The sequence below is a fragment of the Odocoileus virginianus genome, chromosome 31 (genome assembly GCF_023699985.2).
Source record: "Odocoileus virginianus isolate 20LAN1187 ecotype Illinois chromosome 31, Ovbor_1.2, whole genome shotgun sequence".
NCBI lineage: Eukaryota > Metazoa > Chordata > Mammalia > Artiodactyla > Cervidae > Odocoileus > Odocoileus virginianus.
In genome coordinates this window covers 25,526,794-25,545,524 of record NC_069704.1, presented here as the reverse complement: position 1 = coordinate 25,545,524, position 18,731 = coordinate 25,526,794, and the positions used below count along the sequence as shown (strand labels likewise).

The 18,731-nt window shown below is 43.2% G+C and overlaps 1 protein-coding gene and 1 long non-coding RNA gene across 2 annotated transcripts in view; one reads left to right on the top strand and one right to left on the bottom strand.

Annotated features, from left to right (window-relative positions):
• LOC110137543 (uncharacterized) overlaps positions 1–18,729 on the bottom strand; it is a 38,887-nt gene extending 20,158 nt beyond the window's left edge. The window contains exons 1-3 of the long non-coding RNA XR_011484967.1: positions 18,514–18,729; positions 15,033–15,137; positions 12,005–12,139 (exon numbers count right to left, since the gene is read on the bottom strand). This is a non-coding gene — a long non-coding RNA (uncharacterized lncRNA). The remainder of the gene's footprint in view (positions 1–12,004; positions 12,140–15,032; positions 15,138–18,513) is intronic.
• Positions 3,033–5,908, top strand: LOC110137548 (spermatogenesis-associated protein 31E1-like). The gene is made up of 4 exons (XM_020893980.2): positions 3,033–3,293; positions 4,029–4,086; positions 4,641–4,701; positions 4,977–5,908. The coding sequence occupies exons 1-4, from the start codon at positions 3,105–3,107 to the stop codon at positions 5,074–5,076; spliced, it is 408 nt and encodes a 135-aa protein (XP_020749639.1). The 5' UTR covers positions 3,033–3,104; the 3' UTR covers positions 5,077–5,908.
• Positions 18,730–18,731: the final 2 nt, after the last annotated feature.

The window sequence follows — 18,731 nt, the reverse complement described above, 5'->3', positions numbered from 1 at the left end:
CCATGCCAACCCTCCTCTAGGCTGTCTAAGCTTATTTTTAGATTATTAGTATTAACAAAATCTTGTTGAACTCTCTAGAATTGATTTAATTATATTTATACATATTTAAAGGCTTACATATCTTCAACAATATTTATAAGACAAGTAGTTCAAAGAATCTTTTGAAGATTCTGATCATATATCTACTTATTGAAAATATGCTTCAAATATGTTTATGATTAATATTCTCCTTTTAATGTGATCTACTCAGATATTAAAATAGCCAAATTAAAATAAAGGGTATGACATTTATATATATATATATTTTGTTTGTTTGTAGAAACTGAAAGTGTATATTTAAATTACTGAAGATATATTTTCAGCACTGTGAGGATTTTGCTTTATTATGCTTTGGCTTAACAAGTATAATTCTTTTGCCTTACTCAAGAAATAATACAATTCTTATAATTTTAGTGATATGAGTAACTGGCTTATATTTATTTTTAATCTCTTTAATTCAAATCACAAAGATTCTGCTCATTTTCAGGTTCACACACCAAAAATAAAGAGAATAGTATGGTAGAATTTTCTTTCCAATTAGTACCTTAGTACCAAGAAACTTATCAGTTCCTTGATAAATGACAATAAGTTAGTTTTGGTCTCTAACCCATCTCTTCTTTCCTCCCTCTCTCTCTCCCTTGCTCTCTCCCACCTTCTTCTCCTACCTTCCTTCCTTTTTTCCTTGGAGACTTCTGATTAAACGTATCATACATTTTTGCTTCCTAATGAAACTCACTAAATCAATTAGAGAGAGAAGAGAGTAGACAAATAAGTCAACATAATTTTGAAGATGGAAAAACCTGAGCAAGAGGTCAGGAGGGCTGAGAAATCTAAATGTCATGAGCTTAGAAAAGACTTGCCAAAAAATCACACTATAATTAATATTTTGGAAACCTAGAAGGATTTGGTGATGAGGGACATCAGATCATGAATCTGACTGACTTCAAAGAGGCAGAAGCAGTTATGAAGATTCTGGATCATTCATATCTTGATGTTCCCTACTGTTTCCCTGCTGTGAGTATGGCAGAAAGTGTACCTCTATATATGTGGCATCACTGCCAAAACACTTCCTGTGGAAGTTTGTTATAAAGTAAAGGTGCTTGAGATTTAACACAGCATTGTAATCTATCAAGAGGAACTCTTCTTGAATTATAGCGGTCCCAGAAGAAGAAGAAAAAAAGAAAGGATGTGATCAAATATTTGAGAAAATTATAGTTAAAACTTCCCTAACTCGAAAAGAAAATAGTCACAAAAGTCCATGAAGCCTAGAGAGGTACATACACATCTCCCTGGATAAACCCAAGGAGATATATGCCAAGACACATATTAATCAAACTAACAACTTAAACACAAAGAAAAAAATATTAAAAGAAGCAAGGGACAAGTCACACATGATATACAAGGGGATCTCCATCAGGTTAACAGCTGATCTTTCAGCAGAAACTGTAGCTGGAAGGGAGTATCAGGATATACTTGAAGTGATGAAAGGAAAAAAACCTACAAACAAGATAACTCTACCCAGCAAAAATCACATTCAGATTCGATGGAGAAATCAAAAGCATTACAAATGTGAAGAGATAAGCAAATGTGAAGAAAATTCAGCACAACTACATCAGCTTTGTAATGAAAATGTTAAAGGAACTTCTTTAGGCAGGAAACTCAAGGAAAGGATAAGATCTACAGAAACAAACTCAAAACAATAAACTAAATGGTAATTGATTCATACGTATTAACAATTACTTTAAATGTAAATGTATGAAAAGACACAGAATGCTGAATGAATCAAAAAACAAGACCCCTACATATACTGTCTAGAAAAGACCCACTTTGGGCCTAGGGACACATACAGACTGAAAGTGAGGGGCTGGAAAAAGATATTTCATGCAAATGGAAATCAAAAGAAAGTGGGAGGCATAATACTCATATTAGATAAAATAGATTTTAACATAAAAACTTTTATAAGAGACAAGGAAGGACACTGCATAATGATCAAGTGTTCAATCCAAGAAGAAGATATAACAATTATAAATATATATGCATGAAACACAGGAACACCTCAACACTTGAGGCAGATGCTAATAGCTATAAAAAAGGAAATCGACAGGAACACAATAATAGTGGCGGACTTTAACACCCCACTCACACCAATGGACAGCTCATTCAGACAGAAAATTAATAAAAATCACAAGCCTTAAATGACCAGATGGCTGTAATTGCTATCTATAGGACATGCCATCTAAAATCATCAGAACACACATTTTTCTCAAATGCACATGAAATATTTTCTAGGATAGCTCACATCTCGCATCACAAATCAAGCCTTGGTAATTTTTTCTCTATTTTTATTGCTTAAGCTTTCTCATTGTTTTTTAAAAAGTTCATTTCTATATATCCTTCTGTTTCCAAGTGCTAAAAAAAAAAAAAATTAAAGTTTTGCCTTTTGTATTTAGATTCTTAAATCAACAGGAAATGATATCTTTGCTTGCCATAAAGTAGGAATCTATCTTTTGCCACCATGATACCATGATAATTAGTTGTCCCAGTCCCATTATTGACTAGTCCCTATATCAGAATATTAACTGAAAGTTTAAAAATTTTTAAATATTTTCAAAATTCTCATAGCTGAAGAAGTATAAAAGAAATTTAAGTTCTATGCCTAGGTTGATGGAAGGCACAAAATGCTATGTGGAAAATTTGGAGTTACACACAAGGGCATCCTGAGAGTAAAAATTCCTGGAATTAACCAAAACTACCAGGATAACTCCAGATTTTGAAAAGGTATTGATGGGGCTCAAGCAGAGCTCTCAAAGGAACCAAGTATTGTCTGAGTTCCAAGTATCAAAACTTGACTAATGTCTGTCTCTAACAGGATGAGAAGTTAGGTGAGTAGGGCTACAGAGTTGGATGGCTGGGGAGGGGCTGTTTACTGCCTTCTCTCCTGTAGCCCCTCCCCATGCTCAGGGGCCCTTTGTGACCAGAGCACCACCCTATGATGGGGACCTAGGACTTTAGTCCCCCAAGATACACCCTGTGCTTAGTTGCCTGAGGACAGCAATGTGATTCAGATGATGGAGAATCTTCTATGCTCTCTTAAAAGCACTTTTGGCACTTGGCTGGACTCCAGTTCCACTTCCGGGGTGACTGAAACCATCTTTGTTATTCTGCTTGGACTGGGGCTCTTTTTCCTGTTCCATCCCTATCTCCAGAACAAACCAACTTTACCACCTCTTAGGAAACACAGAAACACCAAGAAGGTAAGGAACCCTTGGCAGTGATCAACAAACACATGCTTCTCTCTTTTTTTCTATTATTTCCAATTTTCTGAATCAGCTGGAGAGACTCTTGAGATGGGAAAGAATAGGACATCTATTCTCAAGGAAGAATAAAACATCACCCCTCTAGGGACAAGTTAGATTGGGCAGGGGACAGAGTGAGCACTAGGATTTCTATTCAAATATTTCAGACCAGGTGTCCAAGTGTGGAAGAGGGTTTCAGGAAAAGTCCCAAATACAGTGACCAGGGGGTGAGGATTGGATACTTAGTTCATCTCAACTACGGTACAGGACTCTGAGCACCGGTTCGCCAGTCATAGGGGTCTTGGACGGGGGCTGAATGAGGGCAGTGCTGAAGCGCTGAGAGCCTCAGAGCAGGGTCTGGGGTGGGGCTCTGGATTGGGAAGCAGAGATCTACCTAAGGAGATCGGATTCGCCCACGGGTCTGAGAATGTATGTGTTTCGTGAGCAGTGGAACAGTGAGAAAAGAAATCCAGGGTGAACCTAAAGTGAAAATCCTACTTTACCTTCTACAAGAAGGAAAACAAAATATTTTTGTCCCCTTTTAAAAAAAAATGAGTAAAAAGAAAGAAAAACCACAGAGCTCTGTTAGTTAAATGTAGAAAGTATGATATATGGACCCTGAATAGCTGATGCTTGTCTAGAGAGGGGAGAATGAGAATTGGGTTCAAGGTCCTCGTTTTTTCTGTCCCCCAGCATCAAATGCAGCTGAGCGGGAGATGCAGGGGTAGGAAGACAGATAGAGCTTTGAAAGGTAGGTTCTGATGTTTAGCCCTGTGTCTCTCAGGGCCCTGAGGGCCCAGCTCCCCGGGCTCCAAGGAGGTCAGTGGTAGTACCCGTCCCTCGGAACAGAACCCCCAGGGCAGCTCCTGGGAAGAGAACAGAATGCAAATACTTCCCAGATTCCCATGCAGGATGAAGTCCTGAGGGGCTTGGAAAAGGGTGTGGCCCAGCAGGGGTGTGTGGGCTGCACTGAATCAGTAGCTCCTGGATTGGGAGGTGGGACCTCTAGTTCTGAGCCTGAACGCAAGGTTTAACTTCATTCAGATTCCACTGTGAAGTGACCCCTGCGCATTCTTCCCCATAGGCACTGTAAAGGCAGAAAGGGATAAAGGATGTGGAAGCACTTTGTAAATGATAAACCCTTTCCTGAGCTTCACCATCATTATCAGGCATTCTGTGGCCTTGGGTGCTGGTGCTTGGGCTCCAATCTCCCAATGGTGTCCCCTTAAAGAGACAGTGCACTCAACTCCTATAAGACCCCTGGCTCCTGTCTTCACCACCATGACCCAGTCTGCTGATTTCCAGCTTGCAGAGATTGCCTGAAAGAACTGGAAGAGGTCCGGGACTTGGCTTCCCATCTGCAAAGGTAAAGAACCTTCCCCATCTCTCCTGGGTTCCTCTTCCTCCCAGGACCTCTGGTGTTATCCCAGGGATGCAGGCAGCCTGGGGCTGAGTTGGGAGGGGGAGTCCTGGGGAGTGGGGAATATCTAAAGCCCTGGGGTGAGGACAGCAGGAGCATTGTGAAGTTGAATGGGGGCCAGGGAGGGCTGTGGGCTGTAGGTGCCCACCCTGGCTTGGCCTGCCCAGCCCTCCTGGCCCCAGGGACTCCTGGCTGCAGCTTGTGCCTCCTGTCTCCTGCAGACACCTGGGGAAGATTACTGACAAGGACACCATTCATCAGCTCTCCTCTCAAGAACCCCCTGGCGAGGTGTGCAAGGAAGCCACTGCCGGAGCCCACTAGCCATGCAGGCAAGAGGCTGCTCCCACCGTGTCCCCACCTCTGCTGAATGAGCAGCCTCCATCTCAGGCCTCCACAGCTTCTCCAAGATCAGTGACCTCAGTTTCTGTTCACTCAGATTCCTCCCTGACTCTCTCTCAGCACCAGAGCTTTTCCTTCCCCTGGACAGATTTTCACTCTGGCCACCTGCTCCTTCCCCTCCCCTGCCATGCCCTCCTGACCCAGGGGCTGCCCTGTAGCTATAACAGACTCCTCTGCCCCACTCCCCACCAGGCTCTATGATGTGTCTCACTAGGGATGACTCCCTAGCACCCCCACTGAGCACCATATCACGCAGTTCGTACCCTTCTCCCCTTGGAGACCAGCCATCTCAGGCCTTGTCCTTTCAAGCTGTCCCTTTCAGCCCTGACTTGGTGGCAGGGGACTGCCAAAGCCTGAAGTTTCTCTACCTTGATACACTTGAGTCCCTGCAAGGACACCTTCCCCGCCACCCATCAGAGGTCTCATTTCGGGGAGACCCCACAAACAGACAGGCAGAGGCTGGCAGCCTCTCTTTTGTCAACCTGGATGTCTAGAAGCTGTTGGAGGTGCTGATCACCAAGAGAGTAGAACTGAAGATTTGGAAGAAGAAAGAAAAGGAGGTGGAGGCAGGCTACCATCTGACTTCTTTGGGGAAGAGGATCAAGTCACTTGGTGACAAGCAGGACACGTTGGGTCGCCAACACTTCTGGAGCATAAAAGGCAAACTAGAACAACTGCTTGGTTCTGAGAAGCCCCTGTATCCTGACATTTTGGGGGACCATCTACAGAAGACAGGCAGCCAGCTCTTCTGGGATCTCTTTCTGTATAGTGAGTCTCTGGTGGCGACTGTCACAGTACTTGGGTCTCCTCTAGAGCTACACCCTATCTTAGTCAATGAACTCTCTAATGCTGAACCATTCCAAATTCAGGCTAAAGTAACTTCACAGCTGTCATTTGCCCATCTTTTGACCCACCCTGTGACCCAGGCTCAACTTCAATCCTTGACTGAAACCATGCCCCAATGTCAACCACCACTTTGGGTTCAGTTAGAGACCTCTGACCATGTCTAACCCTATTTTCCAATCTGACTATCTCTTCTCAGCCAGATTAGGTGTTGTGAAGTATCTTGCCCTAGAGTCCAAACTAAGGCACAATCATTCATCCAAATGCAATTCAAATCCTGAAATGTCACTTTTTGTAAAAGCAGCTAGAGAGTGGAAGAACTTTACCCTCTTTGGTTAAAAGATCTCAGCAGGTGTTTAGCTAGGTCACACCCAACCTTCCCCAGGAGAACAGGTCTTCCCAGGCCCACAATTCTGTCTCCATCCTTCTTGGGGATTTGATCAACCTTGAGGTTTGAGAGAAACTGGAGCACCACCTTTCCAAAAGGTTCATGCAGCAACAGAGTGGTGTTCCCTGCAGAATGCAAGCATTGGATTGGATGCAGACTCAGGATCAATTCCCAAGACCTTGTCAGGGCAAGAAGTCGCCCTCAAGGACCTCTCCAGGTCCAGGCAAAAGCAGCCAGGATGCACAGTCCAAGTGCCCAGCAAAGATCCCACCAGGGAAGGACCTTCCATATACATCAGAATTTGGGGGGGATCCTAAAAGATCTGCACATGACCTCAGCCAGCACCACAGCGAAGGTTCCAAGAGTGAGGCTCGAGTCAAAAAGAGTTGGGCCCAGGCAGGAAGCATAAGATTTGGGAGTCCTTATGGAAAGGAAGGCAGAGCAGATCCCTGAGAGTCCAGACCCTGTGGCTGTACACTGCTTGAGACTAGATGACAACCTTGTCTCAGACTTTCCTGGACAAAGTCTCCTCAGTGAACAGAAAATCCAGATTCCTCTCAGGATAGTGAGGCCTCCTTGAATACTTTCCATGAGTCTCTGGTCCTCAGTCCTTATATTCAGCAGGATCTGGAGGCACGTGTAATAATGTTTTGGGTGAGGCACAGGTATGGGGCCTACCCCTCAGTGTCCTCAAGTTCATACTTAGCTTGAAATTGACAAAGGTTCACCGCATACCCCTTCTAGGATCTAACTGGAAAGCAAGCTATGAATCTGGGTTCCACTCAAAAGCCTAGTGAACCAAGGTCTTGGGAGAACCTCCTCAGCCCCACCCAGGATAGAAAGTGATAACAACACAGGCAGTTTCCCCCAAGGAGAGTCCCCTCCCTGCCCGCTGTGGGCTGTTGGAGGACCCTCACCTGGCTAGGTCCACAAGCCTTCAGAGGTCCCTCTGACTGGTCAAGAAGAAAGCCACCTCAGGCCCACAAACGTAACTTCGTGGGCAGAATCTGGCACAGTCTGTCATGGGAGCTAACAGAGGCAGCCAGTCCAAGGCCATCAGTGAGCCACGGGAGGAGGCCAGGGTGGGCCTCCCTAGACTCTTGCTCTAGTGCGATAGTGGTGGACTTTGACACATGGTCCCAATCTTCCAGGGGACAAGAGGCCATGGAGGAGAACCCTGGTTGGAAAGGTACTTTTGAACCTAGTGTGCTAATAAAATCCAAAAGTATTAATATAGATTTGAGGAGATCACAGTCTCTAAGCTGCAATAAAAGCCTCTCCTCGAATACAAAGTCTGTTCCTCAGAATTGAAAGAGACATGTGTACCCCAATATTCATCACAGCACTGTTTACAATAGCCAGGACATGGAAGCAACCTAGACGCCCATCAGCAGACGAATGGATAAGAAAGCTGTGGTACATATACACCATGGAATATTACTCAGCCATTAAAAAGAACGCATTTGAGTCAGTTCTAATGAGGTGGATGAAACTGGAGCCTATTATACAGAGTGAAGTAAGTCAGAAAGAAAAACACCAATACAGTATACTAATGCATATATATGGAACTTAGAAAGATGGTAACAATGACCTTACATGCGAGACAGCAAAAGAGACACAGATGTAAAGAACAGTCTTTTGGACTCTGTGGGAGATGGTGAGGGAGGGATGATTTGAGAGGGTAGCGTTGAAACAAGTATATTATCATATGTGAAGCAGATCACCGGTCCAGGTTCAATGCATGAGACAGGGTGCTCAGGGCTGGTGCACTGGGATGGCCCTGGGGGATGGGATGGGGAGGGATGTGGGAGGCGGGTTCTGGATGGGGAACACACGTGCACCCAGGTCGATGTTTGGCAAAACCCACTACAATATTGTAAAGTAATTAGCCTCCAATTAAAATAAATAAGTTAATTTTTTTTAAGTCTGTTTCCTCAAATATAGACAATCTACAGGCTGAGTTTTGTAAGCTTGAGTTTCAAGGGTTCACAGACCAGAAGAAAAGGCTGGACCAGGGGAGTGCTCCTTCAAGACTGGGCCACTAACATACTCCTCAAAGACTATATCACTCAGATATGTTAATTGCTGCAAACACTTGGTATTTGCAGGAATCTCTGTCCTGTCCAGTGGAGACACGTCCAATTCCCAGATGCCCTATGACCAGTTGTTCCAGTGGAGGGAAAAAGCAGGGGCAGCTGGAGACCCTGGAGCAGCAGCTCCAACATCAGAGCCAGAGCAAGAAGCTGTCCCCACTGGTGGGACAGAGAATCACAGGAGTTTCAAACTAGGACAGCATGAAAAATGTTTGGCAGAGTGGAGAGTCTATCAGGGCACTGGGTGAGAAAAAAGATTAAGCAACATCTGCAGTCGATTTCCCTCCATAAAGGCAAAGGATTGGAAGAGACACTGCAAAAAGGCAAGTCTCCAGCAGCCGCTGACCAGAGCCGGGGACAAGTCAAAAGCAGGTTACTTATGATACCAGAACTTCTGAGGCTCAGGCTTTCATGACAGCTGTTGGACGGAGCCTAGAGGAGAAGGTGGTGCTTCACTGTGGACCTCAGTCGTCAGAGATAACCTGGTACAAAGGGGAACTCTAGACCCATTAGGTCCACATTATGGCTCCCATAGGTTTCTCTCCAACTAAAAGCAAAGGAGAGTGATGGTAGATACAGCCCACCATCACCAAACTACCCCCATGGGCCACAGCTGTCCCACAAAGAGCCAGTGGACCAGTCCCAGGGAGCCAGCCCCCACCCCCAACCCAGGCAGAGGCTAGCAGCATGGATCGAGAGTGACAGGTGTTCCAGGCTATTCCCTCCACTGTCCAAGGCCCTGTCTCTTTCAGAAATAAACCTCTTCTGGTTAATCAAAGCACAATTGTCACAGCTTTCCTGGTGGGAAAACTTTTCTATAAGAAAAAAATGCATGCCTAGCAAATAGAAAAATTTTTTTTCTCTCAAGTTTAGCACATCCTCTCTGTGATAATGACTTCTTCATACCACAGATTTTATTGTTTCCCAAAGTAAAACTTTTTTCTCATGAAAGGTGAATGCCTCTCTGCACCCTGGTAGGAGGAAGGGAAGGGATCAAGGTTCACACTTCCCAGGTGCCGCCTTTGACTTTCAGATGGGACAGGGCCATGGAGGGAGGTGGACCTCAGTAGGATACTCATCCTAACCCCATTCCCTCACTGCACCTTCAGTTTCCACAATGCCAGCATTACAGAAAGGAGCAACAGCATTCAGGACATGCCAAGGTGAACTAAACCTAAAGACCTCCCCCTTCTCAGGATCCATCTCAGTCCTCTCCATCTCTCTGTCTACCTTGGACTTGTGCGGCTGTGGGGAGGGCTTTCAGAGGCTGAAATTCCCCTCAGGCTCAGAAAGCATCAGAGACAGGTTCACATGTTGGAATAAGGAGGGGAGCTTGGGGGTAGTGCTGGCCTGAGTCCAGAGGAGGGAGAAACCTCTTTCCCATGTCAAGGTGGGATTACATGACACTGCCCTAGAAGCCCCTTCCCTCCTAGAAGGAGCTGGGATTGAGATTGGCCAGAAGCATCATCTTCCCTTTGTCTTTCTCGTGCTCTGGAGCAGAGGCGAGGATGAGGACCACACACTCCCAGCTCTGAAGGTGTGCAGTGTGGAGCATGGAGGCCCCCAAGGGCCGGTCCACCTCTGCTGCGGAGGAGAGGACAGCCCTGCTCACAACGCCCACCTCCCCTGGGGTAAGAGCAGGGGCAGGATTGTGGGCAGTCACCTCACTGTCTGAGGGTGGGATGCTGTGCCCCTAGGGTGGGATGCAGGGGAAGGAGGCAGGTGGCAGAGGTGTCCATAGATGGTGCAGTGACCAAGGAGCCCCTGGCAACCCACCACAACTACAGGCCCAGAGGAAAGAAATTAGGGGCCCCGGTGGCTCCTGGTGGCCCCACCCCAGAGTCTCCCCTCTATTCCAGTTCCCAGAGCTCAGACTGTGTGAGGCGAGCTGGAGCTCCTCCACAGAGGGCCAGGCTCCCAGAGGCAGTGGAGCCTCTGAGCAGGGAAGCTTCACTTCTCCACAGTGTAAATAATCAGCTTTCACAGGACAGGGAGCTCGGGACAGACTCGCGGTCTGTGACCTCTACCTTACTCATGTGGCCCAAGGAGGCTGCCAGGGAACAGGTGGGCCTCAACAGGCCCAGGGACTGTGCTAGAGTTGTAGCCAGTCTCGCCTGCCCTGAGCCTTGCTCACCACAGAGCCCAGATGGAGAAGGGACTAGCAGACTGGATGTGTCACCCAGCGGGCAGGAAGTGACCTGTGGGGAACAAGGGTGCTGTCAGCTTTCCTCCCCAGGCCTTTTAGCACAAGAAAGCCGGGAGACAGGAGCAATTGCCTAGAGCAATTCAGGGCTCCATGTCAGTCACTCCCACGGTGGAGAGTCCTGCTCCAGGGGCCTCCCCTGATCCAGGAGGCAGCAGGAATTGTCCTGTCCCCACGCCTGTCAGAACCCCCACAGGTGGGACCAGGACCTGGGTGGGGTGTGAGAGTGGGCACAGGCCTGCTTACACCGTGGTTTCTCCCTTGATCCAGGTCCTGACTCTGGGTCTCACCCTGCAGGGTGGGCGCGGCGGCGGGGGCTCAGCTGGGGCCAGAGGGAATGGCTGGGACCTAGGTCACAGAGTGACCGCCAGAGCTCAGGAGAGGGGGGCCCAGAGCAGGAACCTTGAGCCTGGATGCTGCCAGGTCCTCTGAGGGGCATCGAGGAGAGTGCTGTGTGGGGGTTCTGGGCCCGCTAGGCACCGGCCCAGAGCAATGAAACAGAAGGACACTGTACTGCTGATCCTGTTCGTGACGCCGATTGTCTTCCTGTTCACACTGTCTGTACTGTTCGTTGAACCCCGGGTAGGCAAGGCGTGAGCTGAGATGCTGGAAGAATACTCGAGGAGCTGTAGGACACATTTATTCTCTCCTGGCTGATGCAGCAGCCATAGCATAACCTAACACAACAACCCTTCCAGGCTTTTCCAGGTGAAGCTTCTACAGACGTACTGCATAAAGCAGTCCATGACCAAGAAAGTGTCTCGTGACGGGCATGTGCAGTGCTATAAATGATCTCAGCTGTTACATAGTCATTATTTACAAAATGTGGGGCGAGAGAACCTGAACACGCACTCTTGGCCAATTTGCTCTCTCCCCGCAAACGCCGACAGAACAAGAAACAAGAAGGAGCAAGTCCCCGAGCCCTGCGCCTGCCTTCTTGGGCAGAAAGGTCAGCAATGGGGTGTCCCCCACTGTGTCCCCACACAGAGACCCACACTGACCCCACATGGGGACCTCCCACACACCCACTCTGAGAAACCCCACCCAGAGGCCTCTCGGAGCATCCCACAGAAACCTCTCTCTGAGCCCTCCCGAACACGCACCTCACAAGTGTTCTCAGGATCTGGGTATCCCCCCACTGCCAGGTCCTTCAAGGCGGGTCTGATGTCACTTAACAAGCCAGCAGCACAGGCGAAGGACCGGTGACGCTGCCCTGACCCACCCCCAGAGCTCTAAGACATCCAGCCATTGTCAGCATTGCCCCAGATGGGGTTCTCTGCTTGGAGAAAGGATCATGCTCTTGACTCTTTGCAACCATCGTACCTGAACAGGAGAATCACAGCGTTCACCACCTGCAGGCCTGCAAAAGTCTTTGCTCCAGAGATCTTCAGTAGCTTGAGTTCTGCCCCAGGGATTCGGGAATCACAAATTTTAAACACGAGTGAAATGCTGCCAAACCTGCAATGAGAGTCAAATATCTTATTGTCTTATTTTATTCATATTCCAGTCAGATGGTGCCATATCATATTTTTAAAAATTTCTTTGGGGATAAGATCTGATTTCAAGATGCAGATTTCTTTACTTTGGAAACAAAGTAAAAAAACTGCGGTAAATGGGTTCTAGGAATAAAATAAAGCAGCAATAATAAGGCGTGTGGTGTCTCACTCATTTGCCAGGGGACTGTGCAACTAACACATTATTTTGGACACACAGTTTGTGTCAACTTTGTGGGTTCTATTTTATTTTCAAGTGAAACAGGCTAAAAATATCATGAAGATTTTTCAAATGAATCAGATATCTAGCAAAACTCCTCTTTTGTCCTCTGGCAAAAATACACTTTTTTCCCTTAAAATGTAGTAATGCCCTCAAATAGTATTATGCATGTTTCCAAGATATAATAAGGTCCAAATGTTCAGATAACATAGTTTAAATGAATGAACTATATAGGAGTTCTCATTTTTAAAATAATTCTTTTAAAACGTACAGTTTCCAAGATGCAGGCAGGCTCTATTTTATGTTCATTACAGGGCTAAAAAATGACACTTTGCTTCAAATAGTGTGGAATTTTATAGAAGATATCTTTTCACCTATGCTTGATATATACACATGGCCTAATAAAATTACCTGAAGAAACTTCTTCATATCAGATTGGAAGAAAATGTATATAATAATCAAAGTGTGCATTAACATACACAAAATATCCAACAGTCATCAAAATCCTCACATTGTATATCCAGCCTTTTACAAAGGGAACCCTTTACTAATAATACATAATGTTTCCCACTGCTCATAAACAACTAGTTTTCCTTGCCTTGATAAAATTTACATTGATCATAACTGTTGCACATTTATCATTGTTGAGTTAGATTATCTATCAGGATGATAGTATCATCGCATCATTTAGGCCCCTTTTGGGCCTAACTATTTCAACAACAAAAAAATCCCTTCTTGTATTTTCCATGACTTACAAATTTATAATTAATTTTCAACCTTAATTCCTTATAATTTCATTGAATCACAGTGCGATGGAATGTTGTCATGGATGTCCTGTAGAATTCTACAGGGTGGTATTTTTTTGCAGTGAAGGTTATGCAGGTGAGTTTCATGACGTTAACAAAATGGGACAAATTAGGAAAAATTCCATACAGGAAATGGTTTGCAAAGTGCGTTATTTCCTTTTCAATTTGATTATTATTCAGTTGTTTGAATTTAAGTTGAACAAGCTGAAAACAGAACATAAACAAACATCCATAATAAATAGTTTATTGCTTTGGTGTATGAATGTATCGTCCCTCACTAGCAATGTATAGTTCAATAAATTGCACAATTGTAATGAACAGTGTGCGATAAAGCAGCATTCTCATTAGTCATTGCACCTGCATCTGTCATATGTTGCTTCAAGTGACTTGCGGATCCAGTTTCCAGAGTATAAACTTGCCCTTTATCCTAGATGAAGCAATTAAGAGGATTCTATTTTAAAAACATTGTCACTATTGCCAGACTTCATGGTCACCTGTAGTTTTTTTCCTTAAAATATTCACTTATATTCTTATAAACGTCTTACCATATATATGATATATATATATATATATATATATATATATATCTCAACAGAAGGAATACCAAAAAATAAGATAATGGATAAAATAATAATTTCTTTGCTTTTGACATTTTTCAGAAAAACGTGATTTTTATCTACAGATAAATGGCTGTCTCCATTATATTCAGAAAGTTTGGTTTTGAAGTTGATTATGTTTAAAATGATTCTCAGACTGATTATAATGAACTAGGCATTCTAGGAAAAACGTGAAAATGAAAGTCGCTCAGTCGTGTGTGACTCTTTGTGGCCCCAGAGACTATACATTCCAGGGAATTCTCCAGGCCAGAATACTGGAGTGGGTAGCCTTTCCCTGATCCAGAGGATATTTCTAACCCAAGGATCGAACCCAGGTCTCCTGCATTGCAGATAGATTCTTTACCAGCTGAGCCACCAGGCAAGCCCAAGAATACATCAATGGGTAGCCTATCCCTTCTCCAACAGATCTTCCTGACCCAGGAATCAAACCAGGGTCTCCTGCATTGCAGGCGGATTCTTTACCAACTGAGTTGATGACTTCTTAATACTCCAAAGGGTAAATTTTTTTTTTTTTTTTTTTTTTTTACCAAATGGACAAGAAAGAAAAAAGAAAAAGTATTCAGTCTACACTTAATTCTGTAACTCCCCTTGATAGGTTACAATGCTATGTTCAGTCTCATATACCTTTACTTTCTAACAAACTCCCACAGGAAGTGTTTTGGTAGTGTTCACACATATATACAATTTCTGCCATACTCACAGCAGGGAGCATCAAGATCTAGATGATTCAGAAGCTTCAAAACTGTCTCTGGCTCTTGGAAATTGGTCAGTTTCGTAATCTAGTGTCCCTAATCCCTGAATCCTTCTAGGTTCCCAAGATATTAATTATCTTGTGACTTTCTGGCAAATCCTTTCTAAATACCTGATAGATTTTTCAGCCCTCTTAACCCTACACTCAGGCTCTTCTCTCTTGCAAAATTATGTTGACTTATTTGTGCACTCTTTTTCCCTCTTTAGTTGGTTTAATGAATTTCATAAGAAAGAAAAAATGTATGCATTTTTGAATCTGCTATCTTTAGCCAGAAGTCTCTAGGAGAAAATGAAAGAAAAGAAGGAGGGATGGAAAAGAGGGAGGGGAGGAGGGAGAGATAGAAGAAGTGGGGGTGGCAGGAAAGTAGGAAAGCAGGAGCAAGGCAAGGAGGGAAGGAAGGGAAGAAGGAAAGAATGGAGGGAGAAAGGAAGGAAGGGGTGAATTAGAGACCAAAACCAACTTACTGTAATTTTTCAAGGACCTGCTAAATTTGTACCATATCAAGTGTCTTAGTTTGGAAAGAGGATTCTACCATGATATTCCTTTCTTCTTATTGTTGGTGTGTGAACCTGAAGGTAAACAGAATCTGGGATCAGAATCAGAGATAAAACTATATAGGCAAGTTACCCATATGACTAAAATTATAAGAATTAAATTATTTCTTGAGTAAGGCAAAGGAATTATACTTGTTAGAAAAGACACAGTAAAACTAAAATTGTCACAGCTGAAGATTATTATTTTAAATAGTTAATAACAAATTATTTATTAATTATATAATTAATAAAATTAATTAAATCTATGCTTTCAGTTTCTACAAACAAAATAATATGTGCATTTTATATACTTCACTTCAATTTGGCTATTTTAAGCTCTGAGTTATACCATGTAGACCACATTAAAAGGAGAATATTAGTCATAAACAGATTTGAAAGGTTTGTTCAATAAGTAGATATATGATCAGAATTGTCAAAAATTCCTTGAACTGCTTGTCTTTTAAATGTTGTAGAAGGTATACATGACTATGTAGAAATATGTTAAATCAGTTATAGAGGATTCAGCAAAATTTTATGAATAATAATCTAAAAATAAGCTCAGGTAATTTAAATTACATTTCTTAAATTAGACTTTAAAAGTATGTAAAATTTAGCAGTGTAGGATATAAAATTTTTCTTCCCTAGAAAATAGTAGAAAACACATTCTGAAATGTAAAGAATCGGCAGCTTACAGATGTTACTGAGGAATAACGTTTGATTGTAAGTGAAGACGTAGCACATTGAGCAGAGCTTATAAGTATATAGACTTGAATAATGGCAAATATCATGGAGAAAAAATATAGCAAGAAATTAGCAGTAAATGCAGGAGTTTCAGGAAATTTGGCAAAATTTCAAAGACATTAAGAAAAAAATATTTTTTTGCTATACATACCAATATTCCATGGATCATAGCCTTGTGTAGCTCAATAAAATGTTGAGCCATGCCCTGTAGGGCCACCCAAGACAGACGGGTCATGGTGGAGAGTTCTGACAAAATGCGGTCCACTGGAGAAGGGAATGGCAGGCCACTTTAGCATTCTTGCCTTGAGAATCCCATGAACAGTATGAAAAGGCAAAATGATATTACACTGAAAGATGAACCCCCTAGGTCGGTGGGTGTTCAATATACTACTGGAGAAAAGCAGAAAATAGCTCCAGAAGGAATGAAAAGCCTGAGCCAAAGTGGAAACAACACCCAGTTGTGGATGTCTGGTGGTGAGAGTCAAGTCTGAGGCTGCAAAGAACAGCACTGCATGGGAATCTGGAATGCTAGGTCCTTGAGTCGAGGCAAATTGGAAGTGGTCAAGCAGGAGATGGCAAGAGTGAACATCGATATCTTAGGAATCAGTGAACTAAAATGGACGAGAATGGGTGAGTTTAATTCAGATGACCATTGTATCTGCTACCATGGGCAAGAATCCCTTAGAAGAAATGAAGTAGCCCTCATAGTCAACAAGAGTCCAAAATGTGGTGCTTGGGGACAATCTCAAAAATGACAGAATCATATTGGTTCCTTTCCAGAACAAACCATTCACCATCACAGTAATCCAAATCTATGCCCCAACCACTGATGCTGAAGAAGCTAAAGTTGAACCATTCTATGAAGACCTACAAGACCTTCTAGAACTAATACCAAAAAGAGATGTCCTTTTCATCATAGGGGATTGGAATGCAAAAGCAGGAAGTCAAGAGATACTTGGAGTAACAGCCAAGTTTGGGACTGGAGTACAAAATGAAACAGGGCAAAAGGTAATAGAGTTTTGCCAAGAGAAAGCACTGGTTCTTGCCAAGAGAACCCTTTTCCAACAACACAAGAGACGACTCTACACATGGACATCACCAGATAGTCAATACTGAAATCAGATTGATGATATTCTTTGCAGTCGGAAACGGAGAAGCTCATACAGTCAGCAAAAACAAGACTAGGAGCTGATTGTGACTCCAATCATGAGCTCCTTATTGCAAAATTTAAACTTAAATTGAGGAAAATAGAGAAAAGCACTAGGCCATTCAGACATGACCTAAATCAAATCCCTTATGATTATATAGAGGAAGTGAGAAGTAGATACAAGGGATTTGATCAAATAGACAGACTGCCTGGAGAACTATGGATGAAGGACTCTTTGAAATTACAACAATTTCTAGCACAATACACAAAAACAAACTCAAAATGGCTTAAAGACTTAAATGTAAGGCAAGAAACTGTAAACTCTTAGAGGAAAACATATGCAGAACAGTCTTTGATTACATAATAGCAAGATCCTCTCTGACCCACCTCATAGAGTATTGGAAATAAAAACAAAAATAAGCAAATAAGACCTAATTAAATTTAAAAGCACTTGCACAACAAAGGAAACTATAAACAAGATTAAAAGACACTTGTCAGAATGGGAGAAAATAATTGCAAAGAAAACAATTGACAAAGGATTAACCTCCAAAATATATAAACAACTCATGCAGCTCAATATCAGAAAGAACTAACAACCCAATCAAAAAACAGGCAGAAGACCTAAACAGACATTTCTCCAAAGAAGACAAACAGATGGCCAATAAACACATGAAAAAATACTCAACATCACTCACTATTAGAGAAATACAAATCAAAACTACAATGAGGTATCACTTCACACCAGTCAGAATGGCTACAGAGAATGTGGAGGCAAGGGAACCCTCTTGCACTGCACTGTTGGTGGGAATGTAAATTGATACAGCCCCTATGCACAGCAGTATGGAGATTCCTTAAAAAACTAGGAATAAAACTACCGTATGACCCAGTAATCCCATCACTGGGCATATACCTTGAGAAAACCACAATTCAAAAAGATGCATGTGCCCCGATGCTCATTGCAGCACTATTTACAGTAGCCAGGATGTGGAAGTAACTTAGACATCATTGACAGATGAATGGATAAAGATGTTGGGGTACATATATACAGTGGAACATTATTCAGCCATAAAAAGGAAGGATATTGACTCTATTGTAGTGAGGTGAATGAATGTAGACTGAAGTAAGTCAGAAAAGAGAAAAACACATTTCTATATTAATGCCTATATATGGGTAATGCATACATATGGAATCTAGAAAAATGGTACTGATTAATCTTTTTGCAGGTAAGGAACAGAGATGTAGACATAGAGAACAGGCTTGTGGACACAGCAGGGGAAGGAGAGGTTGGGCTGAATTTAGAAAGTAATATTGACATATATACTACCATGTGTAGAATAGATAGCTAATGGGAAGCTGTTATATATCACAGGAAGCCTGGCCTGGTGCTTGGTGAGGACCTGGAGGGATGGGGTGTAGGAGGTAGGAGAGAGGCTCACGAGGGCGGGAATACATAATGTATATGCTTTATATCATATATATATACATAACTGTATAGCAGAAATATAATTATGATGAGTGACTCACATGGCTATACAGCAGAAACGCCCACAAGCATGGTAAAGCAATTATCCTCTCATTAAAAACAAAAATCTTAAAGGCTATGTTGAATGATCCACCCACAATGTCCTCAGCAGAATGCCCTTCTGGATGTCTCCCACTGGATGTCTCCAGGGAAGGATTTTCTCCTTTCCCACAGGCTTGGCCATTACACATGGATGCCCATCAAGCCTGCACAGTACAGT

Excerpts from the sequence above, each read along its gene's own strand:
- LOC110137548 (XM_020893980.2), top strand. The coding sequence starts at position 3,105 with ATGATGGAGAATCTTCTATGCTCTCTTAAAAGCACTTTTGGCACTTGG. Across the intron at positions 3,294-4,028 it reads AACACAGAAACACCAAGAAG|CATCAAATGCAGCTGAGCGG; the intron begins GTAAGGAACCCT and ends TCTGTCCCCCAG. Across the intron at positions 4,702-4,976 it reads TTGGCTTCCCATCTGCAAAG|ACACCTGGGGAAGATTACTG; the intron begins GTAAAGAACCTT and ends TGTCTCCTGCAG.